Below are 24916 nucleotides of genomic sequence, written 5' to 3'. Positions count from 1 at the left end.
CTTGGGGAGGGTATCAGTCTGTTCGGACCCAAACTAGTCTCCATTTCTGGATGCTTACCCCGTCAAGCATATACTAGCCATTTGGCCAATCATTCTACGCCAAATAGCGGAACTCTGACCAAGCCAGACCCACCAATTCGGCGGGTGGCGGGACTGTTCCATGAGCCCATGATTATGATTGATGGGACATGCAGTCGGATCAGAACGGCGCCCCACTATATCGCCGACCCGGTACCAAGACCAACTGGAGGGGGATAAGCACTAGGATTTCCCGGCATTTCTATGAACAGCTGAGTGTCCGAGGATTAGCCGGGGGTACACTTGGATGTGATATGGATTGTTCTGTTGTTGGGTATAGATAGGTTAGGAAGACTGGAGCCAAATGCCATTCTCAACATAGTTTCCTCATGCATTCTTTTAGAGATATATTCATTTCTCTAATCTGCACATTATATTTCTCAGCATAGCAGTATGAATCGCGATCCAATTACTCCCGTTGTCGAACGGCTTCTCCAATGCCTCACCCTCGAGGAGAAAGTCACCCTACTGGCCGGTAAGAACATGTGGGAGACGGTCCAAATCGACCGTCTGGGCATTCCCAGTCTGAAGATGACGGATGGTCCCGCGGGAGCGAGAGGCTCCAAATGGACATACGGCTCGCTGACCACGTTCGTCCCCTGCGGCATCTCCCTCGCTGCTACCTGGGATCCCGCCCTCGTCGAGAAGGTCGGGACCGTGCTGGGCGAGGAAACCCGGCGCAAGCGCTGCCAGGTGCTGCTGGCGCCCACCATGAATCTGTCGCGGTCGCCGCTCGGAGGCCGCAACTTTGAGGGATACGGGGAGGATCCGTACCTGGTGGGCGCCATGTCGACAGCGATGATCCGTGGAATCCAAAGCCAGGGGGTGGGGGCATGCATGAAACACTTCATCGCCAATGACACCGAGACGCGGCGGTTCAACGTCGATCAGACCATCGACGACCGCACCCTGCGCGAGGTCTACATGAAGCCATTTGTCATGGCGCTGGACGCCTCCCCTTGGACGGCCATGGTCAGCTACCCCAAGATCAACGGGCTGCATGCCGATGTGAGCCCTGCGATTCTCCGGCCGCTGTTGCGAGAGGAATTGCAATTCGACCGCCTTGTTATGAGCGACTGGGGTGGATGTAATGACACGGTCCAGAGCCTCATTGCTACCACTGATCTGGAGATGCCGGGGCCCGCTATCCGCCGCGGAGAGCGCCTGCTGGCCGCCATTCGTGACGGTCAGGTTGACTCTGCACTTCATGTCGACCCCAGTGTACGGCGAATGCTGCAGCTCCTGGAAAAGGCCAGCTTGCTATCAGAGGAATCCGATGGGAACCGTTCGTCTGTCAGCCAAGACGAAGCCGCGGAACAGGCCACGGACGATCCTGTTTTCCACCAGATCGCCCGAGAGGCGGCTCAGAGCGGACTAGTCCTGCTCAAGAATGAAGACAACGTCCTTCCCCTCCAGCCGTCATCTTTTAGAAAGGTCGCCATCCTCGGTCCGAACGCCCGCAAGCCTACGGCCGGCGGGGCCGGCAGTGCCGCCGTCAACCCTTTCTACATCACCACGCCAGAGGAATGCCTGACAAAGGCGATTCAGACAGCGCATCCTGAGGTCCAGGTGATTTATGAGCCGGGCATGCCGTTCAGCCTTCGTCCGCCGCTCCTGGGTAATCTGCTCACCGTTCCCGATTCCTCCCAGCAGGGTCTGCATATAACTTTCTTCGCGGGTCATGCATTCGAGGGACCCGCGGTCGCCACGAGGCACTGGGCCGACTCGCTCATCTACCTCATGAGTGATGGCGATGTACCTGACTTCCTAAAAGGGCAGCCGTACTGTTACCGGGCTACGGGCGTGGTCACCCCGCGCGTGTCTGGCAGGTACACCTTCAGCCTGGCAAACACGGGCAAGGCGAAGCTTTTCCTGGACGAGAAACTCCTCATCGACAACATGGAGTGGACGAAGGTGAGCAACGGGTTCCTCGGCTGCTCGAGTGAGGATAAGATGGTGAGCGTTGAGCTGGAGGCTGGTCGGCAGTACGCGCTGCGGGTGGACAACGTGGTCACCTTGCCGGCCGTGGAGGCCTTTGACAACACTCTCTTCCCGAATGTCACCGGTCTTCGGATCGGCCTGGCTCTTGAGGAAGACGAGACGGCAATGATGGAACGTGCTATTGTGAGTGCGTGCGAAGCCGACGTGGCCGTGCTCGTCGTGGGCCACAACAAGGACTCCGAGGGCGAAGGAGGAGACCGGCCTGATATCCAGCTTCCCGGCCGTACAGACGAGCTTGTCGCAGCCGTCTGCGCCGCCAACCCCAACACCATCGTCGTGCTGCAGGCTGCCAGCGCGGTGAGCATGCCATGGGCGGAGCAGGCGCGCGCCATCGTGCTGGCGTGGTATCAGGGTCAGGAGAACGGACATGCCTTGGCGGATGTCCTCCTGGGCGTCTGTAACTTCTCCGGTAAGACTCCCATTACTTTCCCTCGGCGGCTGGAGGATCCTGGCTCCAGTGCGTGGTTCCCTGCCGAGGCGGCGCAGGATCGCAGCGTCTTCGGCGAGAAGGTGCTTGTGGGTTATCGGTGGTTTGAAGAGCAGGCGATTGTGCCGATGTGGCCGTTTGGCTTTGGACTGTCCTATACCAGCTTTAAGTTGTCCGATGTCCGGCTCAGTGGAGCGATGACCACGATCTCGTCCCAGATTGTCGTCCACGCTCGAGTTGCCAATGTTGGAGGTCGGGATGGCCATGAGGTAGTGCAGGTGTATGTTTCACCGTCAGCGCGCATCCAGGACAAGGGACTGGTCAGTTACAGGAAAACCCTGGCAGGGTTCTGCAAGGTATGGGTGCCAGCAGGAGAGCAGAGAGATGTTACCATTTCTGTCAAGAGTGAGGAACTGCGCTGGTACGATGAGCAGGAGGGTCAGTGGCAGTTAGACCGGGGACAATACCGATGCTTCGTTGGAACCAGCGTGTCTGATATTGACTGCGAGCTGACCTTCAATGTTGAATAACTTGGTAGACCATGAATTCATGCCTTTCCCCTGGCAAGGTAGGCACTACCATATATAAATGTCTTGCCGCATCCATGATCAGATAGAGATTAGTTGATAACCAGTACCACCGTAGTCTATCCTATTGCACCGGGGTCATAAGGAATATAGTAAACTACTGTCAGGGACTCAGGGATAGTTAAATTCATGCAGATGATGACTAAGCAGGGCATTTTCTCAAAGTCCGAACCCCCGCAGGAATTCCGACATTCTATAGCTTCAACTCTTCACCTCTTCACCTCTGCAACTACTCCGTCAACCATAATGGATTCTCACGAATCGACCAGCCCAGCCTCAGCGAATCTTGCCTCTCCAGTTGCTTGTCTCAATTGCCGAGACAGACATCTCAAATGCGACGGAAACCTGTCAGGATGCGCTCGGTGCGCCTCTGTGAGTCTCCCTTGTCACTTTGTTCCTTCGCGGCGAGGTCGCAAGTGTCGTCCTGGTCCTTATCGCACAACGACCCCATCTTTTCCCCTGCAAGAAGACAGCGTTTCTCTGGCAGCTGAGCAGCCAACAATCGGAATGAGTCCATTTTCGCCACTTGATTCGTTGAGCCAGCAGCGTCAGCACCCAGAAGCATACCTAACATATCCCCCCTCATCTGCGAGTCGAGATCGGAGAATCCGTTTAATCTCGCTGTACTATCTGCATTTCCACCAGGCCCATCCCTTTCTGCCTCCCATGGAAGCGTTCCTACAAGCAGGGGCCCCAGCGTACCTCCTTGATGTCATCGAGTTCATCAGTCTGCATTACCTCTCCCGGTTCGTTCCAGACTGCTGCGGTTCGCTTCAAACGTCCGTGCAGGAGGCCGAGTCCAGCGTCGAAAAGGTGCAAGCCTTTTTGTTATTGGCCATTGTGCTGCACGGACGACAACAGCCGGATGAAGCCAAGTCCTGCCTGGCGCAGGCCATCCAACTCAGCCTGGAACTGGGCCTTCATCGCCGGGAGATCTCCGACGCCATGAGCCTGCAGAATCCAGTTCAAGCGGAATCTCTGCGACGCACCTGGTGGGAAATCGTGGTTGTGGATGTCTTACTGGCTGCGGTGCAGCTGGATGGCGTCTTGCAGTTCCACATGACCGAGACCCCCGACGTGCCTCTGCCATGCGAGCAGGAGGAATACCAGCAGGGCTGTATAGGAGTACAGATGTATACAATGGCCAACCTGGAGCGTCACAGCCTTCTTTGCGACAGCCAGTTCTCCTCCTTTGCATACCGGGTGGAAGCGGCCCTGCTGCTTCGGAAATGTCTGCTGGCAGGTGAGACGCATATCTCCCAGGAAGCATTGGACAGCCTGAGCGCAACCATAACTGGCTGGTTCCATCGGTTGCCAAAATCCAAGCGTGCTATTCTCCATCCGATGGGGGAGGTAGACGAGATGATGCTGCAGGCCGCGGCCCTCGTCCACTGCGCCTCTATCTACCTCCATTTCCCCCGGTCCTCCCTCCTACCCTTTCTCCCCATCAGCGGTCGCATTTTCTGCTCGCAGCCCCCTGTCTTTTCGTCCACCTCGCTCGATCCGCAGATGCACACGGCCAAGGTAGCGGCCGGCTCTGTGAATCTCTCCAAGTTGGCGTCGTTATCGACAGCGGTCGCCAATCACACCCCATTCTTCGCCTGTGTTCTCAATCTAAGCTCAATTCTCCAAGTCGCCTTGCTTGCAGCGGAATGTCTGCCGTTGTCAGCTGTCAACCAACCTTACCTCTCACTGAATATTGGCGTGCTTCTGTCCATGGGTGACACCTGGCCCATTGCTGGCAGCTCCATGCAACGTATCCGGGAAATCGTCATGGAAATACAGGCTGCAGCTCCATGCAGTTCCAGGCAACTTTTGGACACATTCCCTCTCACTGCATAGATGATGCCAACCAAAGTGGGTCGGAAGAAACGGTCAAGGCGCTCTGGAGCTGTGCTTACTTCAATTATTCTGCTACTTAATACAGCGGGGAGTCGACGTTACATGGCGTTAGAACCGATACAGCTGATAATCGTGAATATTGTTGAGTCATGACTTCCATGATCTGTATAGTACCGTACCTCTTGCTCTCCTCTCACAATCATATCCAGTCCCCAAAGGGAACGCGGCACGGCTACTCCTACGACGCCTCTCGCTCTCGCCGTCCCCACGCTCCGAGGCCTCGGCGGCTATTCTAACCTCATTTGACCGGATAGCAGACACTATAATACTACAATACAATTATCACTGCCATTGCGACACAATTCTCTTTTGGCCCCCAACGAAGTGGCTCCAATCGCCCCGCTTGTCACATTCTGCCTACAAAACCTATCCTATGAGGCATTCCTATATAATGGCTAGTACGTTTGACTCGGGCCGGGTGCCTCGGGGACTAGCACACCGAAGAGTTGAGATGCCGTCAATAGACTCATGACTCAGAGTAATCGCCGAAGTGCGCCTGGCTTTTGCGAACTGTTCTTTCACAGTTTGGAAGTATGAAGTATATCTTTGGTATAGGCATTAGCACAATATGGATTTTATGTATATAAAGCACTACGCCTACTGCAATATGTCCTGACATCAACTACCAAGCAGCCTGTCATCAAAATGAAGACATTCAGTGACCGTCTCACCACGGCTCTGTGCCTGATGGCTGCCCTCAAGGCAGGCCTCGTTTCGGCTTCTACGAAACAGCAGCCTAACTTCCTCTTCATCATGGCAGATGACCAGGATCTCAAGCTGGATTCGCTGTCGTACACTCCGCTGACCATGAAACATATGAGAGACAAGGGGACGACGTTCGTCAACCACTTTGTGACCACTGCTCTCTGCTGCCCGTCGCGGGTGAGTCTTTTGACGGGGCGACAGGCCCATAACACCAATGTTACTGATGTTCATCCACCATGGGGTATTTATTTATTCAACATAGATCCAATGGAGCAATGCTAATAGCGTACAGGAGGATACCCCAAGTTCATTGATCGCGGGTTCAATGACAACTTCCTCCCCGTCTGGCTGCAGCAGGCAGGGTACGATACGTACTACACCGGCAAGCTGATGAACGCCCACTCGGTCGACAACTACGACAGTCCGCATGTCTCCGGCTTCACCGCGTCGGATTTTGTCCTGGATCCATACACGTACGACTACATGAACGCGACGTATCAGCGCAACCATGATCCTCCTGTCAGTTATCTCGGCAGACACACGACCGAAGTTCTCCGGGAGAAGGCCATGGGGTTCTTGGAAGACGCGTTAGATGGCGAGCAGCCATTCTTCCTGGCTGTCGCACCCATCGCCCCGCATTCCAACATGAACGGGACGTATGGAGGAGGTGCGGGACCCATGTGGATGGATGAGCCTATCCCGGAGGATCGGCACGAACATCTGTTCCCGGACGCCAAGGTCCCGCGGACTCCCAACTTCAATCCTAAGAAGGTGAGTTGAAGTTAATACCTGACCGACACTGTTACTGACAAGTAAGCCAACCGGCGTGAGCTGGATTCATGATCTCCCCTATCGGAACCAGACCGTCGTCGACTACAACGATCACTACTACCGGCAGCGGTTGCGCGCACTCCAAGGGGTCGACGAGCTGGTAGATCAGCTCATCACCCGGTTAGAGCAAAGCGACAAGCTCGAGAACACGTACATCATCTACACCTCCGACAACGGATTCCACGTCGGACAACACCGCCTCCCCCCCGGCAAGACCTGCGGTTTTGATGAGGACATCCGCGTGCCGTTCTTCATTCGTGGCCCTGGTATCCCCGAGGGCGCGGAGCAGGATATCGTCACGACGCATATCGATATTGCGCCCACGTTGTTCACGCTAGCTGGGTTGCCTCTCCGCGATGATTTTGATGGAACACCGATGCGGATTGCTGATTCCACGGGGACTCTCCATGAGCATGTAGCGGTTGAGTACTGGGGGCAGGCTATGTTAGAAGGCGGCATTTCTAACCTCGGTATGTGCTCTTTTTCTTCAAGGTTAGGACGGGGTCTGATTTTATAGGAATCCCGACGGTCCCGAACAACACCTATAAAGCGGTGCGAATCCTTAGTGATGAGTACAACCTCTACTACTCGGTCTGGTGCAACAACGAGCATGAGCTCTACGATCTCACCGTCTGTCTTCCATTCCATTGTATCGTTGAAGAAGGCTAATAAAGGCAGAGCGACCCGTATCAAATCAACAATCTCCACCCCAGCGCACGGAAGGGCCAGGCAGATAAGCATCATGTCATGGGCTTTGATAATACCCAAGTGATCTCCAGACTTGACGCCCTTCTCCTCGTCCTCAAGTCGTGTCAGGGAAAGACCTGCGTCAAGCCATGGGACGTGCTTCATCCAGATGGATTAGTGCACAATCTACTGGATGCTATGGATCACAAGTATGACGCTTTCTACCGTGACCAGTTCAAAGTCTCCTTTGATCGATGTGAATATGGGTATGTTATTGATGCTGAGGGGCCGCAGACTGCGCTGGCGTACAGAAATGGGTATGCCTTGGAGGCGTGGGTCTAGTTGGCCAGATACCTAATAAATTCGACCTGCCGACGGTGGGTTTGTGGGGCTTTGATTTGTTCCGAAGCGGGTTACCCAGAGATAGACTGAAATAGATATGATCCCTTCATTAGCTCTATTACAGAATCAGCTTAGACCCTCGTATTTCAAGTTAGCATCCACCAACCAGAACTAGCTGCTCCGTAGTGCCTCGTATTCTGCGTTGCTTCGTGGGATTTCCTTGGCGCATTACGATCCACACTGATCTTTCTTCTTATTATTATTATTATTGCAGTTAAACTTACATTTTACCTTCCCCTCATTGTCTGCCTGGGCGTCTGTTACAGCTCACAACGCAGTGATAATGGGGAAAATCACCTTCTACTGCAACATCTGCGGTGGGCCACTGTCCTGCTATGATCTCCGCAAGGCTTCCACGGCCTTAGAAGGCGAAGACCTCAGCCTCTGTTACGAGGATGACTGTGACTGCGAGGCTGGGACCAGACCAGAAGCTGAAGATGATGAGGATGGAGAAGATGTCGAGAACTCCACCGCGGCGTGTGAACATGATAGTTATTGCGCATCGCTCAGGGCATACAGCGGAAATTTGGTATCTGAGAAGGATATCTTGGTATGTTAACGATCCACATAAGAATATCGTCCTGACTCTTGCTAGTGGCTGGAGAAAGTGAGAATGCTGCGTCCTAGGGATTCCCCAAGTGAAATGCATAATGAAATGCAGGACGATGACGATGCGTATTATATCACTGAAAATGTAAGTCATTAAAAGTCAGCTGTAGAGGTGTCCATCGTCATGTCAGTGCCTGTGACTGATGAACCCAAGGGCAGCTATGATCCGTGGTATGGACTAAAGGTTCCTGGCGAGAACACAGGGAGTAGCGATGGAAGGCTATGGGCGAATATAGATGGCTTCTTTTTGCATGATACCTGCTGGCAGATGCTTCAACTTGTACATCAAACTCTCGGTTCAAGTTCGCGACCATTAGAGCCGCGCCGGGTGTATCTCGCTATGCAGGCTCGACTAGGGCATGACACGGAGAGATCCATCGACTGGGAGGACAGTAGAGTCTATGGTGGAACTGAAGACTTTCAATGGCAAGAGTGGGAAGCAGAGCCAGGGTATGAGGTAAGTTGACCAGCATTATGCTGTTTAAACGCGAACTCCCTTGCATCAAAGTAGTAGCTGACGCATTTCAGTGGTTAGTTGCGGACCCGTTGAAGCCAGTCGACATCTCTGAGCTCGTCTCTGCCTCAAAAATTGCAGATCCAGGCTCAACAAATGCAATTGTAAACGGGGATGCACTAACATTATCAGCTGTAGATCCACTTTCAAGTCTGCCATGGGACGTCCGCTATAGGATTCTGCAAATGCTTCCTTCGCCATCTATCATCGATCTGGTCATTGCCAGCACCGCATTTCGTGGAGCTGCCCGAGACCTGCCTGATCAATTTTGGAGATTACGTCTGGCCTACGATTGTCCATGGATTGACCAAGACTCACTTCGGCAGAACATTGCTCAAGCAGGCGGACAGGTTAACTACAAGGACCTCATTCGCCTCATCAAGGAAGCTGCAGCAAGACCAGAAGACGGAAAGAACGGAGACCAGGATAGCTGGTTAAATATCAAAAATCGCCAACGGATCTGGACCTGCTGTGAGGTTATTCTCGGGAAGTTGGAGAAGGAACCAAAATCGTGGGTCCCGTTCAGTCAAAGTGCCGAATCTGGCGAGAACCTACTAGACTCAACCAGGGAATCCTAAACAGAATCTGAAGCTCGTTGGCTTCGGTCTAGTGAACACGCTAGCATATGTGGTGCGATAGCGTGTATTTGGATTGTCAGAATAGCATGGCATAGAAGAGAGCACATGTACCAGACTCAACTTGAGTAACAAGTCCTGGTAGCTCTTTGCCCAGGAGGATAATGAAAAATCCGGTTAATAGGTTATTTCATTTATAGGAGAATGTCCGTTTAATGAGGAGATAAGCATAACGGATGAGCGAGCCACTGCTGGTGAGGACAAGTCACTTCTGGATGGAACGAAGGGCGGAAGTATGTATGCCGCTGGCACTATCTAAGTCACCAAGCTTTGCCAGATTTAGCAAGATGCCTAGGCAATGGCATGTCAGGGACTAATTAATGCATTAAGGGTTTGTGGTAATTACTTGGCAGCTGAAATTACAGAAAATCAGGTTGTTGGCTGAGAACAACAAAGTTCGGGCACACACTTTGGCAAGGCCTTAAAAGAAACGCCACGCTGAATATTGGATGTGGGTACTTAAACAGTTAACTCCTTCCTTCATTTAACCATCTTTTCCTTTGATTGCTCTCATCTTCAGTCCACTTGACCAAATTTACCAGAAACATTATAAACAAAAGAGTTCACTAGTCCTGCTCCTACTTCCCTCATGCATCTTCTCAGCCTACCTAATGAACTGATCGAACTTATAGCAGAAAATCTTCAGTTTGAATGCGACCTCAATGCACTCGCACAGACTAATCGATCACTATACACTCTACTGAACCCATATCTCTACCGCTTCAATGTGCAGCAGAGGGGAAGCTCAGCTGTATCCTGGGCTGCAGAACGTGGCCGGCCGAAAACACTACAAAAACTGATTCAGGAAGGGGCGAATCTAAATATAAGGGTCGACAACTATGCCCTCTCCCAGCCGCTCCTCACGGCAGCCATGGAGGGACACATAGGGGTAGTCAAAGTGTTGCTCGATCACGGTATACCTCCGGATCAAATACACGACCTAGCGGATAATGGGAATGAAACCGGCTACGACCAAACCCGCCTAACAGCAATGGGATGGGCAGCGGCCGGAGGACATACAGACGTGTTCGAATTGTTGCTCGCAACGGGGGCAGACCCAACGTGGAAAGAACCATACAAAAAAGAGTCCATTCTAATGTTGGCAGTAGAAGGGGGAAATCCAGACATTGTCAGGCGCCTGATTGCGCTGGGGTGTGAAGTAGATGCTCGAGATAGTGATGGAGTAACAGCGTTAGCACGTGCAGCACGCTATGGAGATGTGGAAGCGGCTCAAGCGTTGATTGACCATGGAGCTGATCCCGAGTCTCGAGCTCGACGAGGAGAAACGCCGCTCTTTTGCGCGGCCGAAGGAGGCCATCAGAGAATGGTCGAGTTCTTGCTCGGGAAGGGAGTGGATCCAAATCCCAGAAACACCGACGGTCAAAGCCCATTATCTGCGGCTGCAGCACAGGATCGACCAGCATGTGTTGTGCTGCTTCTGCAGCATATTGATATAGAAAATGAGATCGCAGCAGGTAGTCCGGAAGCATACACCGTACTCACGTCAGCAGCAGCATTGGCCACGAGTCGGTGGTCAAGCAGCTGCTCGAAAAGGGTGTCGACCCTGATTCTAGAGGTGGTACGCGGAGTGAATGGTTTGTTGGAGGACGCACTGCCCTATCATGGGCAGCAGAGAAGGGCCATTATGGGAATGTTCACATCTTACTAGACTATGGAGCTGTCGACATTTGCCCCGAAGACGAAGACGAATTACCCCCGCATATATTGGCAGCAGGCAATGATCACAGAGAAATAGTTGCGCTGCTGCTTGATAGAGGAGTTAACGTCAATAGGACTCACACTTCAAGTGGGCACACAGCGCTGTCTAAAGCTGCTGACGAATATGCAGACAGTGTTGTTCAGCTACTGCTGGAGAGAGGAGCAGATCCAAATCATCAGATATACGACGGACGGACGCCTCTAGCTTTGGCAGTAATAGGTGGTAATGTATCATTAGTCAAAATGCTGCTTGATGCGGGTGCAGATCCTGACTCCGAAATCAACTGGAGGCAATATGGAGAAGATGAAACCTGGACGCCTTTACAATTTGCTGCAATATCTTCTAGAAACGAAGCCGGGGCGATCGTCAAGTTGTTATTCGAGTACAGTGCAAAATGTCGAGACATTGACAACATTTCCAATCATGAAGTGCTGTTTGCAGCTGCAAAAAATGCCAGGGCCGGAGTTGTCAGGGCCTTCTTGGAACAAGGCTTTTGTTCTGGGACCGAGGGCGATGCACACAATCGCCACCGTCTATTGTTAAGTGCACTGGAATCCAGTGGCTCCAGAGAAATAATATGCTTACTCCTGGAAGAATACGGTTTCGATGTACATTTTCAAGATAATGAGGTCGAACGGCATTATGTTGGGCAGCGATGGTGGGCAACGAATTTGAGGTCAGATTGCTCCTTACGAAAGGTGCAGATCCCCTTCATGAGGATAAGGAGGGTCACAATGCACTATTCTACGCTATTCGGTCAGCCAACAAACGAGCAACTCAACTTCTTGTTGAATACCTTGATGTTGGGGATCTCAAGAAGGATTATCTTGACAACCCCCAAGTCAGAACAATCCTTCAAGAGCACCCAGATATTCAAAAGATACTACAATCTCATTACTGGCGGGAGGTTTACCCTGTGCCTCCATTTAGCACTTCCATATATCTTGGCGATGTGCTGTCAAGGCTACCTTGATTGTCATGACAGCCAGCATCGGATAGTTCACTTGGGCTTTTGGAACTGCGCTGTGATGTCTTGTAATGCAGGGGGAGGAGTAGCCGCTGGCTGTGAGAGTGCTTAGATGGTTGGATTCACTTAGTATTGTACAGTCATCGCATAAGTATTCAATGGTGATGGAGATCTCGGACACATGGGCTGATTAGAGCTTTTGTCCTCACTAAAAGCTGCTATAACCCATTCCACATGACCCTTTTCCCAAATAAGATATTATGGGATGACAAGTAATCTTATAGATCAGTTATTATTCATTGTTTTGGTAGCTACAATATAAATGACACCATCTGGAGTGTGGAGAAGTTTCACGATATTCTGAGATACAGTTAGAAGCTGAGGTGGGTCTGTGCTATGGCAAACTAAATGCCTTGTACATTGATTTGCTCTAGAGCTACAAGTTATGTTGGTTCAATTTCCATGGTTGATACAGCGATAGCAATCACCCGGCCGCAGATAGTCATGAGCTGTGCAAGGCAATGGGTGACTGCAGGCTAGGGAGGACTTCAGTGTATAAGAATATAGTTTCCTAAGCAGCTGGAAAACAGACGTGCCTACCGGGTACGGTAGCTTCTCTAGCTGGGTACAGGAGGCCTTGCTAATAGGTGTTGGCATGCCTTGTAGCTTGTGCAATATCGACCAGATTTTATATATGTGAAATGGGTATAGAGTTGACACCCTTGCTGTAGTTTCTGTACCTGCAGCAAGCACATCATTCCTTCCTCTTGCAGTTGCTCTATTGTCTCTCTTCATGTACGACTGGGCTACTGCATAATGCATCAAATATAGTCTCCGCAGCCTTCTGGACATCTGTGTAGGAATGGTCCTCCTAGAATACATGAGTGTGAAGGTTGTTGCATATAAAAAATACTTACAATGCTGATTTTCTTTGGTCCGGGCAGCATTGAATTCCTGGCGGTTGCTGCGTATAGTAGTGCTGTTAGGTAGCTGTTATATCGCGTCACTGCCCAAAGACAGGCAGGCTTTATTTTGTGATTTATTATTAAAGTTCTCCTGTAGCTGCAAGAACCTTCCTTGCCTCAATTCCATCCTACAATGGCAACCTGAAGAAAGTGAATACGACCGCGCGGGGCTTCAGTCTATGTAGCCGCTAAGAAGACTTTTCTTATATCCCGTAAAAAAGCTTGGTTGAGAATTAGCAACATAATTTAAGAGTCGTGCCTGCACTTTTAAATAACTTTATTCATGATTCATTCCACCTAGTTGTACTTATCTCCTGGATTCAGTCCAAATAAGCGACAGTGTCCATTTTCTCCAAGCTGAAGGCACAAATATATATATACTGACTATGATACAAGATTATACTATACCAACCGATACTAGATGATTCATTAAGATCTGTAAAACACTTAATAATAAAACCTACGAATATACGGCGAGGTCAAGATTAGGCAGAAGTATTCCAATCTGGCTATTCTCTGCTAGTCGGCTGCATCTAGTATGTCTCTGCCTTGAATCTACCCCTGTCGCAGTAATTCAAACACACCGTTACGCTCGTCATGATGTCTCCATGTCTATCTCATGCCAGCAGCATCACCCTTTTCTCTGAGAGCTCCGTTCGTCTCCGTCCCACGATTCTGTCAGCCTCATCGAGTAGTGGGCACAAGGTTGCAGGAATCGGGACCACCTAGTCAAGATTCCGTATTACAAATACCGAACCAAGCCATTCAAGATACGCAGTGAACGGAAGATGCAGACATACAGCAATAGTGGGATTCAGGAGTGGTAGGGTAGTACGTAGCAAGGTCTATTCAACAGTTATGAGAGGGCGCTCAATAGCAGTACCTCTGGGCATTCCAGCTACTACATTTCAGGGGTCTGACATTCTCTAATTCTCAACAGCAGATACTCTGCTGCCGAACATCCATGACATGCTTATGTGTGCCAGGGCCGGAATTTGTTGATTTCTGCACGCACTTAAAGACTGCCTCATATTTGAAGCCTATATGGACTAAATCCAGTCACGCAATATCTGCTGTACCAAATCAGTAGGTTAGTAGCATAGTGCTACTGGCAGCTGTATAGTCTATACTAAGTACATAAGATTGAAACTCAACTGTTACCGGTATTTGTAATACCTCTTAATTGGGGGTAATAGTGCAAGCAGCCAAGCCACTGCATTCATGTCATATTAGGACTCCATCCCCGCCGTCACCTCCACCACCTCCACCAACGAACTTTTCTATATCCGTCTTCTCGCATCTCGTTCTTAAGAATCAAACTACACTCTCGTCGATATGGCAGACTCCAAACAGTCGAGCGATTCCAGCCCACTGCCGCCGGCGTACTCCTCGACTGCCATCAGTACACCAGTGTCTACCTCTCCTCGTTCGCTCACGCTGACGCTGAGCCAAGACCTTCGCCGACCCCCGTTGTTTACATCCCTCGAATTCTCGCAATACCAGATCCCAGGCGGTAGGCTAACAGATGACCACGTCACCACTGTGACTAGTTACGAGAGCTTCAGTCGCGATCCTGGTGCCCTTCTGCAGCTTATGCAGGAGCAGGTTCAGCTGCCTCCCAAGCTGCTCGTCCGCATTCGTGGCACACATCTTGAATATGGAGAGACGAAAGCGTCGGGTGGTCAATTTCGACCAAGACAGAGTCGACGGCCTGATCCGTAACACTGTGGCGTCGACTCGCTACCAAGGCGTAGTGGAGGTCAGCTTCCCCACAACCTTTGCAGAGGTCGCTGTCCGACACGGAGCTGAGCCGAAGGCTTCATTCAAAGACCTCTTCTATTGGAGTATGGAGCCACCTCTGAAGAAAGACCGCACCAAGCGCTACGAGTGTGCCGAGGTGATCTGGCCATTTGCAAATGTTCCCGCCAATGAGGCTGGTCGACGTTGTGCCGTCCAGGATGAGCAAGACTGGTGGACTAGCTGGAAAGACGCCGTGCGAAATGCCGTGCTTGCGAGAAAGACGGGCTATGTGACGATGGAGGACCGCATGGACGTGGCTATGGGGGTGGTCGTGCTTGAATCAGGCAAGGATTGGGGCGTATCCAAGTAGTTTCTGCCCTTTAATGGTTCATTGCATCCTACGTATATCATCTTCTTTGTACTTCCTATACTACAATTGAACTCATGTCCGACAGACTGAGACATTCTTTGGGAGTCATTTTTTACCAACATTAATACCGGGACGCTTCAAAAAAACTCGCTAGAATTCTAAGCTTAGCCATGGAATTTTCATCTCCGCCAAGGGAGCTGTAGAATACAGCATGTATGGACAGCAGTGCCTATGCAGTCAGGCAAAGTTCAAGCATCTTTTTCTACTGACGCCAAGCCTACTTAAATCCTGGATCTTAACTTCTTAAGAAGCCTCTAAACTGAATGATGAGAACATCAATAATATGAGTCAGTAGTCCCGAACATTTCCCCTATATAGACTAGGCGAATGTGGGCCGAAGAGGCCGAAAGATTCTCCCGTAGCATTGGGTGTGATAACCGACAAGTCCCAACAAGACCCATCCCAGAGAGCCTCGCGTGCGATCGATGTCAATCAGGGGTAACCAAGATTGGAAGCTCACAGATCGCCTTCCAAGCACTCGACTGGTGGAGACAGGAGAAGCTCTCTCTTCCTTTCATCAGTCTAATTCCTGTTTACGATGCATATGACCTTGTCGACACCCCACTGCTCGAGAACCCCATGAAGCAGATGCTGACCAAGAAACCCAGTTGCACTAGTCAAAATAACCACCCGAGGGGGCTGCCTGGGAGATGGAGCTCTTGCGTCTACCACTGGCACTTCCAGTTCAAACACTGTCTACCTGGCCCAGTCAATAGAGTTAAACTAATCTCCATCTGGCGCGTTCGGTACATCGTTCTCCTGTCCCAAGGCGCGCTGGAGGACGCGGCCATGCCACCAAGGGTCCTCGTTCTGAACAGGTCCAGGAGGGTAACGGAAACCTGGTATCGTTCGATTACTCTTTGTTGCAGCTGCACCAGCAGCATGGAGGTGCCACCATCGCTGAAGAAGTCAGACCTGCCGCAGATGTCGACATACCGAAGCCCTTCCTCAGAGAGAATCCATTACCACGGCCCGAGCAGTCTGCCCTCGGCGTCTGAGAGCGTAGAGATCAGGGTAGTCGTGGTCGCCCCATTAACGCTATTCAATGGTCTGTGGGGATTTGCAAATCTTCAGGAGTGCGCCTATCCAGCTTTCCCGCTGCTGTTCTCGGAAGGTCATCAACGGGGAAAAGGATGGATGGTCGCATTGAACCCGGCAGAGGCAGGGTCTCTAGGATCCTTTGAATGGTCAACTCTGCGTCGTAGCTTTCGCCTAGCACTCGTTCAGAAGAGAAGATACAGTAGGCGACCATGTATTTGAGTGCTGCTTGTTCGTCGTCCCCAGATGCCGGCAGATTACTACGCACGCACGCCGTCGTATGGGCGAGCTGGCCTTGAGACGCTTTTAGTACAGTCTGTTCCACGTCTTTGTGGCCGATTCGAATTCCGTTTGGCTTGACCTCGGTGTCACCGCAGAGGCGGCCTTTGAGGACCAGCGTCCCATTTTCTTTCAAGTGGCCAGCGTCACCTGTACAGCGCATGGTTGTCCATCCACGCCTGGTGTACTTAGAGGTTGCAAATGGATCGGGCCCAAATGACGCCTTCGTCCGTTACGCGTCGTTCAAACAGCCTTTTGCGCTCCAACGCCACCGATGGCAACTTGACTGGATAAGCCGAGAGGCTGCAGGCACTGCTTGTTGTTGAGAATATAGAAGCACTCGCTCGCAGGTTCCCGGCCCACGGGCACAGCGCCGGCGTATCTGTCAGGATCAGCATAATCAAGAGGCATCCTGGTCGACCAGCATGTCGTCTCTGTCAGACCATACAAATTAAAGAGACAAAGACCCTCACTATCTCCCTGGTAGACTCATTAATCAAGACCGCTGCAGGCCTGCAGTCCTGGACCATGAGAGCCAAGCGGGCGGGCGGAGCCACAGCGTCAAGCGGGATGTAGACTGCTCCAATCTTGAGAATCGCCACCACAGAGGCAACCCAGAAAATGGTTGGAGTTTGGTAAATGGCGATTTTAGAGCCAGCAGTGACGATGCGATGCGGTCAGGTTGCCTCGAAAGCTCCTTGTAAGTGATGACCTTGTTGACGCCGTCGGCTACGGTGAACCGGTCACTTATGGATGGGAGCAGCGCATCTAACCTGTGTACGACAGTGTTCATCCAGGTGATTTTGAAGCCAGGACATTGTATCAAGTCGGCTTTGGCAATGCAGAGGCACCTGATTGTTATTTACTCACCATGACCAACCGCGATAGCCCTGGACAAAAGGATTGCCCGAACTTCCATTTGCTATTCGCTGGATTGGCAGGCCGATCAGCAAATTGCAGGATGTCTTCGTAGCCGTTCGTAGGAATCCGGGCCGTCGGCATTATAGAAAAAATTTTGAATATTAAAGACGATTTTTGTGTCCGCGTCACCATCTGCTGCTGTGTTGGTAATGGTTGTAAAAGGAATATTGTATGGGAGCTCGGCCTGATCCTTGGCCATCATCTCACTGTCGCAGTCAAGAACTCATGTCTGCTCTCAATGCTCGTCTCCGCGAATTTATAAATGCCTGAGCTAGCGGTGATGACCTCAAGGGAGATCACGTTGGAGAGAGCCCAGTGGCTCTTTTCCTGTGAGTTGACTATGGCATCTGCAAAGGACTGTGATGGTGTGCCTTTATTTGGGAAGGCAGCATGTTTAAGAATGGGCTAATTCCAGCCCACATGCCTTTGTCTTGATGATAGGTGTTGGCAAAGCTGATGAAAACTTCCTCTGTACTCAAGAGTAAAACCTGGAAGGCTGTCAGGGTGAAAGCAGAGTGGCAAGGACCTATACTTGTGGTTGACTTGCCGGATTCTGCTTGTGAGCTTGCTGTCAGTACGAAACTCGCATTCTGGAAGCCCAGTGCGAGAGCTATATCTCTTGAGAGGACGGCGCTCTGGGATGCTGCTTCAATGGAGGGGAAGGGGCTCTAGGATTATAGCCAATTCACGGCGCCTAAATATCCTTGCGTTGATCCATTTACCTGGAGTGTGCTCTTCATGCAACCGATTGGAGTAGCCGAGGTATTGCAGGGGACTGGCTAAATTTTCATATTAGTTTCTTTCTGTAGATGCGATCAAGGTCAGACATGAAACTGTCGGTGCTGGCTTGATCGAAGATGATATGATGCGTGGCCAGGGCAAAGTAGTGGTTAGTTGGAGTGTAGGATAAGACACTCGTCCTGTGTGGCAGTATTGTAAATTTAAGATAGTTCTCTTCAGAGCATTGTACTCACTCCAGATATCAGCATTAGTAAACTGTGGTGATGCCCCAGCTCCAAAGTAGCTCCGCAAGCACACCTTACATATGGACCACATCCTCTGGTAACAAACCCTTAATAGTGCTCTCCCGAGAGGCGCACCACCCTATGGAGAACCAGTACTCTTATCTCACCCTAGATAAACCATGGCTGTGTTACGTAGAGTTATACTTTTCCTTCCAGCAGCTTGTGTACAAACATAAACATAGACTGTGAGTGATAGGGGTCTGAACCTCTCTATCTCCAACTCTTTCTCTCTTTTTCCAGAAAGAGCCATGATTCTTGTCTCACCGGTCTCGGATGTGGCGGTGCTATGGCTATCAGGTGTGCTTCGGGACGATCTTGTGGGTGTCTGGGTCGGGTTTTGCCTTAAGTCTAAACAGGAATTACATTATCGTCTGATTTGGTGCCCCATGATCGGAGGCTAATTAATCATGCCCAAGCTTCATTATTGCTATAGTTTATTTTGGCTCTAACTCTCTAACATACCTTATGTCACTGAAGCAACCCTTAGTTCTTTATTATAATATTAGGCTACAATTCTTGCCAGCTAACCTCAGACATTCCGGCTGACCTTGCATAGGCTGATAGTTATTATACAGGAATTATCGGCCCATCCCTGAGACCCTACTAATGGGCCATGGTTTTTTTTTAATTATACTATAGCATTAATGAAAATACATAAAAATGAAAGGGAAGAAGTTATAGAATTATGAAAAGCCTGCTGTAGAGCAAAAAATAATATTATATATTACTTGGGTGGTTGTGGACACATACCATGGTTTTCCCATATCGCTGTATGATAGATGATCACCCACAATACATGGCTCCGTTGTCAGTTTCTATGATGCTTAGACCAGACACCCAACAACTGTTTGCAGTATGTCGCCGCTTCTTCCGAGTGTTCCGCAAGAATGTATTGAAAGTTTATATTGGATTAGGTGTAGTTAACCATTGAACTGAGCAAGCTTAACCTCTGAGACAAAACTATTCCACTATCACTTTTGGTTTCGGGTGGAACCACAATATTTTCTACTCAATCCTCTGCAATGGAGTTGCGTTTTCATCAACAAAATCAACCATCTCAAGTCACTCTATGGTCCAAAATCCCATAGAAGTACTGACATCTATTCCAGATGTGGAAGTACTGACATCTATTCCGGATATGGAAGTTACTGATAGACAAAAGATTTGAGCCATTACATCATGACTGTCATTGATCATTATCAACTCTCGTTGGAGTCTCTGCGCATAGATGCAAAGCCATAAAGCAAGGAGGTTTCCCAAAGATAGTCTAATAGCTAAATCTCCAGTACCATCCTCACTCCTTTAACATTGATCTGCATTGATCTTTGATATTCGCCTCAAACGAATCGACGACATGAAGTATTCAGTGCTCTCAATTGCGGCTCTTGTCGCCCCTGCCCTGGGAAATCCAGCCTACTACTGGCGGCATTACCTCTCTGGTCCGATCCATCTTGCCAATGCTGGTACTGTCTATATCCAAAACAAGGCCCCATTTGACGTCGACGTGGATGTAGAACCACAGGGAGATCAATTCCATATTCCGCCTGGGCAGCACCACTCAGTTCCAGGCGCACCGGTTGCGGATGTGAAATTTAACCAACAGGTAGAAGTGAGCTATGTCTCTGGTGATCAAGGCACATTTAACTATGTCATTCAGCCGATTGGCAATGGCTTTTCTGGATGTGTTCATGTTTCACCAGATGGATGTAATTCTCTGCATTGGTGTGCTGGAGAACCTGCAACAAATCCAGCGACCTGTAAAGCTGGCACCGGGCTCCCTGTAACCTTGTATCAGCCTAGGTATGTCTCAGAGCCAACAATCTTAAGTCTCCGCTGATTAATCCTGCTAGCGATATGAGGAAGTCTCCACATGAATTCCTGCTGTGAAAAGAAAGCAGAGTACCAGGTAATAGTATGGACAGCGGTTCAACAAGCTGTGTTGTAAAGGCTGGTGTATTCAACATATCACCATGCGTTTGTCTATGCGGGGTTGCATATAACCTATCTTATATCCTTTGAGTAATGACAATGGGATAATATTACCGTATTGCGCTGGATTTGGTCAGTAAATTGTCCGTCCTGGTAGGGTTCAACAATTTTTTGTCTCTAGTAAGCAGCCCTATACACAATAAAACCAAGAGTGATTTACCTCTGCAGTCAAGTGTTGGGGAAATGAACATAACGAGGGCCAAAGTACGAATCCATATCCGATCTAATGTAGAGTGAGTGATTTATAAACAACTGAAGGACGAGGGTCAGCGTATGAATACTACTACAGGTGCTACTACTGCCTTGCACAGTGAAACAGCATACTGATTTGTACATGACAAAGAATACAGTTGCCCCACCGTTATTACTACCTGCCCATTATCCATGGCGGAGGCTTCCAAGTTGGGTCCAAAATTAGGCATCATATACTTGCTGGTGAAGGCGATATTAGTAAGGACTGTAGTTCTGTTGAGTAGTTAGTTATATTACCATTGTCAGCATTTCAGTCAATGTAATGAATATTTATTTCTGAGCTGATACGTCAAGCGTTGGAAGATGACAAAATCTTAGATGAGGAATTAAATCTTTAAATTATCCTTTCTTTTTATTGGTTGATCATCCAACTGGAGTATACAAAAATTTGATCAATACTTAAGCTACTGCTATAGTGGCAGAGTTCAGAAGACCGTAAGATAGAGATATTAATATAAACATTGTGTTGCAGGAATGATTCTCGGCGCAAAACCAGAAGGTCATGTCAACCCCAAACATATAACAAGATCCTGCGTAGAGACGCTTCGATTTCCCCTCGACCTTGCATTTCAACAGACACCGAACCCAACGAGAGGTTCCTCCACTAACAGCCTATGCGGTTCTAAACTTAGTGAGTACAAGAATGAAGTAAGGAATAGCCTTGAGGTGGACATACATAGTAAAGTGAGAAATAAGCGGCCCTTTAGCATAATTGAACTCGAAGAGTTCGAGATTTATCACACGAAGCCCCCTCCCCACAGTCCTGGCTGCCACAGCGAGCACAGACGTCATGGCGGAACTCATGGCCATCACTGATTTTATCCACTTCCCAGTTGTACTTATCACCTGGGGGAACCCCAAGGGCGACCTGTTTGCAACTGTTTGGTGCATTTCTGGTGTCGGTGAATTTTATGGCTTTTCCATCCGTGATTGTCTCGGGAGGGGATTCTTTGCCATGTTCAATAGCGAATGGCCCATACTGGTTTCCTGGAACAGCTACCCAATAATATACCCTATGTGGACAATTGTTGCGGATCTTAACTTTACCATCAGTTAGATACGCAATCTCAGCTAGGTAAGCCAGTTCATCCGGGTTGACTGGATTGGCCACACCGACGGAATCAGCTATGTCAGCCAGATGAGCTAAATAGTTGAGATCGACTTGTTCAGCTGCGTCTGCTGGCTCATCTAGTCCTGCTAGATATTTCATCCAGGCAGGTTCAGAGATGGCTAGGGTAGGTGCCACGAGGGCAGCTGCAAGGAATAGAAAAGAACACCTCATACTGGCAATGGTACTCTGATGTCTGGCAAATAGTCTGATAGTAATATTTGAGAGTTCAATTGATCCGGCAGCAAAGATTAAAAGCATCAATGCCGGGAGAGTAGCCTCTATTTATGCCTTTCGAGGACAAATACATGAAATAGCGAGAATACATTAGAGAATACATGAATAAGTGGTGATAGCGCTTTGGGGTCATGATGACCTCAAGACCAATGCTTTCACTTCCGTTTGCGACTATGATAATTTTAGATGAGAAGGGAAAGAAGTTAATGATATTATTTTCATGCTCAGTTATTGTTTTTAGAGGTTGGGGGGAGCAATAGTTTGATTAAAGGCTAGGATACTACTGTCAGCTATGCGTACCATGGTTGTCCCCCATTATGTTCAGATGACACTAGTTTCCGCGCTCTAGACTAACAAGAAGCTGAGATTAAACCTTAATAGAATGATACACTTTGTGGCGAGGCCACTTCTTGATTAACTAACCACAGCTCCAAATAAGTAATAGTAATCCTGCAGTAAAGGTTCCATCGAAACATATAGTCTAGGTCCAACGCCAAACACTATCAGCATTAGGCGCCACCAGTGGACTTTTCCACTATAGTTCCATCCCCCAATCCAGCAGAGGGAGAAAGAGAAGATGGACCATAAAACTTATAGTATATGACATAGCAATTACTGCAAGCAGATAGCTGTGTCAAACTCTGTGCGCACTGGGAGTGCTCACCATTATCCTTCTCAGCTGGATAGACAGCTAATAAAGAGGAAAGGAAAGAGAATTACACCGCTCCTATGTACATGATTACGACAGATTCTACCGTTGCACATCTATTGCCTAGTGGTAAAATGCCCAATTACCTCTTGGTCTCTCTAAGCGACTAAGATGGAATAAGAGAGAATAATCATTGTCAACGAAGACGAGCGAATCCTTGCTGCGTAACAGGGCCTTAACAAGGTTATACTTTGTCAGAGCAGTTGCGCGTATGCTTTGTGGCGAGCTTAGAATAGGTCTTCTGATTGTATAGAAAGGCTTAATCATACATCACTCAACCAGTTCCTTTGTCTATATAATGGGGAATCCGTTACTGCTGTATTTAGAACGCAGACTTTCGCCCAGAACGTCCGAATCAAGCTGTTAAGAATACTCTCTCCTTTAGAATACTTGCTCTCTTTCAATATGAGCTCTGCCGACGCTGCTTCGCCTGCCAACAGAGACCGCACTCCTAATTCAGCCGTGTTATCACAGCCACAGGCGGTACCAGGTGGCGACGCATCTATTAGACTGGCCGATTTCCAGGTTTTGCTAGGAACCGATGGCAGAACAGCCAGAAGCAGCCCAACCCGAAGGATATGGTACCGCTGGGTCCCAGAGTGGATGAAATCAGACTATCGCGAACCGCAAGATGCCATGGCCATATACCCAAAGATCCTCAGGGAGGAGAAGTCGACATTGCGACGGCTATACACATTTGAAATACTTGTGTATGCATGCCTGGCTCTTCAGCTAGTAATTTCCTCAACTCTGGTCATTATTTCTGCAATTAGCGGAGACCATCATATTGTCGTCGCTGTCCTAGGCGCCATTACTGCACTCATCACTGGTGTGCTATCCTTGATCAAGGGTCAAGGGCAACCTACGCGATTAATCAACTATGCGCATAGCCTCCAGAAAGTTCGAGATGATATTGAATTCTGTGAGAGTGGACTGAAAGCAGGAGTTAGGGAAGTGACCTACAAGCAGATTATAGCCTTCTGGAATGACTATATCTCCGTGAGAGACAGCAATACGGCAAACCGTCCGGATGTATGGACCCCTCAGAAGAGGGATACCAGGACCACTTAACTCAGAGTGACAGTCTGGAATAGGCCTTTTGTAAGGTATGATCAAAATGAGAATGTGTAGTATGCCGTTTGAGAAATAAACTGCAAAATCCGCGGTGACCATGTTGGATGTATTACTAGCCTTCATGATAGTCCACAAAGTGATGCTCCTTGTTACTGAGGTCAGATGAATTCTGTCACCCGCTACGGGATACTCTGGTTACCTAGTGTACTGTGCATCCTATTAAGTGAGCATTTTCTATCGGAACCCATGATTCCATGGACTCATACTAGAAACGATGTGGACTAGGATCCCTTATTAATCTTTATCTATATACTACTATAACCCAATCTAAGCTATATAACGTACAACATAGTGGGGTATTCGTTCATTGGGGTTTTATTTTCAGTTATACCTGCACCTTGACTCCTTCTAGGGAAAGTGTGCTGTACGTTTCTGCAAGGTGTATCGTTCGATACTTTTGGCTAATCGGATTTTTACCCATTTACCTTACCGCCTGAAACGATGGGCCTAGGAAAGATGCTTCTACCAAATATATTTTAGAGTCTGAACGTTTGAGTAGACGCTAGCGACCAGGGTGTCAATTGTCTTAGTTATCCCGAATTTGGTCCAGTTTTGGAGCCGTTATGATTAACCATGTCCCACAGGCAACTTCCCATAAATCAGTCGTAAATGTACAGCCTGACCTGGGTTGGGTTGGCTTAAAACCGCGGTTCAACATCGGGAGAACAGACAGAACTTCACAGGTGACTTAATCTAATATTTCTTAGTATTGTCCTATTATTGTGTCCGTTTTCAATGACCTAATTTTATTTCCAAGGTCCAGACTCATTTAGTTGTCCATGGAATGAGACCTTCTTATCCATGCACTGACTAGACTGGTAATCATGCTACTATGGAAATTAGGAGATTGACGCCGAACAAAATCAACTGACTGATCCAACGACTGCGGCGTACTGTCCCCAACAGTACACAATGCTCGGATATGACAATAGGTAAATTACGGAGCAGGGAACAGCCATCATCAAGTAGGAAGAAATGTCGAGTAGGCTTGTCTTGAAAGCATCTGCTAGTGGGTTGATCATCC

At 49.2% G+C, this 24916-nt stretch overlaps 9 protein-coding genes across 9 annotated transcripts; 8 read left to right on the top strand and 1 right to left on the bottom strand.

The window, feature by feature from the left end:
* Window positions 1–471: 471 nt before the first annotated feature.
* Window positions 472–3036, top strand: ALT_2716 (beta-glucosidase; the record flags this gene model as incomplete). The annotated part of the gene is made up of 1 exon (XM_033561276.2): window positions 472–3036. One exon carries the CDS (start codon window positions 472–474, stop codon window positions 3034–3036), a length of 2565 nt encoding a protein of 854 aa, XP_033417167.2.
* A 723-nt stretch (window positions 3037–3759) lies between these two features.
* ALT_2715 (fungal specific transcription factor domain-containing protein) lies at window positions 3760–4935 on the top strand (the record flags this gene model as incomplete). Its single annotated transcript, XM_033561275.2, has 1 exon — window positions 3760–4935. One exon carries the CDS (start codon window positions 3760–3762, stop codon window positions 4933–4935), a length of 1176 nt encoding a protein of 391 aa, XP_033417166.2.
* A 705-nt stretch (window positions 4936–5640) lies between these two features.
* Window positions 5641–7560, top strand: ALT_2714 (sulfatase family protein; the record flags this gene model as incomplete). The annotated part of the gene is made up of 5 exons (XM_033561274.2): window positions 5641–5941; window positions 5993–6471; window positions 6518–7001; window positions 7049–7161; window positions 7210–7560. The coding sequence occupies 5 exons, from the start codon at window positions 5641–5643 to the stop codon at window positions 7558–7560; spliced, it is 1728 nt and encodes a 575-aa protein (XP_033417165.2).
* A 343-nt stretch (window positions 7561–7903) lies between these two features.
* Window positions 7904–9321, top strand: ALT_2713 (uncharacterized protein; the record flags this gene model as incomplete). The annotated part of the gene is made up of 4 exons (XM_033561273.2): window positions 7904–8170; window positions 8216–8314; window positions 8384–8686; window positions 8758–9321. The coding sequence occupies 4 exons, from the start codon at window positions 7904–7906 to the stop codon at window positions 9319–9321; spliced, it is 1233 nt and encodes a 410-aa protein (XP_033417164.2).
* Window positions 9322–9967: 646 nt separating this feature from the next.
* Window positions 9968–11047, top strand: ALT_2712 (ankyrin homolog; the record flags this gene model as incomplete). Its single annotated transcript, XM_089599414.1, has 1 exon — window positions 9968–11047. The coding sequence occupies one exon, from the start codon at window positions 9968–9970 to the stop codon at window positions 11045–11047; it is 1080 nt and encodes a 359-aa protein (XP_089456157.1).
* A 3318-nt stretch (window positions 11048–14365) lies between these two features.
* On the top strand, window positions 14366–15140 carry ALT_2711 (uncharacterized protein; the record flags this gene model as incomplete). Its single annotated transcript, XM_089599413.1, has 2 exons — window positions 14366–14708; window positions 14785–15140. The coding sequence occupies 2 exons, from the start codon at window positions 14366–14368 to the stop codon at window positions 15138–15140; spliced, it is 699 nt and encodes a 232-aa protein (XP_089456156.1).
* A 1102-nt stretch (window positions 15141–16242) lies between these two features.
* Window positions 16243–17519, bottom strand: ALT_2710 (uncharacterized protein; the record flags this gene model as incomplete). Its single annotated transcript, XM_089599412.1, has 4 exons — window positions 16243–16667; window positions 16805–16899; window positions 17021–17290; window positions 17398–17519. The coding sequence occupies 4 exons, from the start codon at window positions 17517–17519 to the stop codon at window positions 16243–16245; spliced, it is 912 nt and encodes a 303-aa protein (XP_089456155.1).
* Window positions 17520–19817: 2298 nt separating this feature from the next.
* On the top strand, window positions 19818–20247 carry ALT_2709 (uncharacterized protein; the record flags this gene model as incomplete). Its single annotated transcript, XM_089599411.1, has 2 exons — window positions 19818–20072; window positions 20164–20247. The coding sequence occupies 2 exons, from the start codon at window positions 19818–19820 to the stop codon at window positions 20245–20247; spliced, it is 339 nt and encodes a 112-aa protein (XP_089456154.1).
* Window positions 20248–23163: 2916 nt separating this feature from the next.
* On the top strand, window positions 23164–23829 carry ALT_2708 (uncharacterized protein; the record flags this gene model as incomplete). Its single annotated transcript, XM_033561269.2, has 1 exon — window positions 23164–23829. The coding sequence occupies one exon, from the start codon at window positions 23164–23166 to the stop codon at window positions 23827–23829; it is 666 nt and encodes a 221-aa protein (XP_033417160.2).
* Window positions 23830–24916: the final 1087 nt, after the last annotated feature.

The sequence above is a fragment of the Aspergillus lentulus genome, assembly GCF_001445615.1.
Source record: "Aspergillus lentulus DNA, contig: Alt05, strain: IFM 54703, whole genome shotgun sequence".
Lineage (NCBI taxonomy): Eukaryota > Fungi > Ascomycota > Eurotiomycetes > Eurotiales > Aspergillaceae > Aspergillus > Aspergillus lentulus.
The sequence above is the reverse complement of the archived record's forward strand: the minus strand, read 5'-3'. Positions and strand labels throughout refer to the sequence as shown.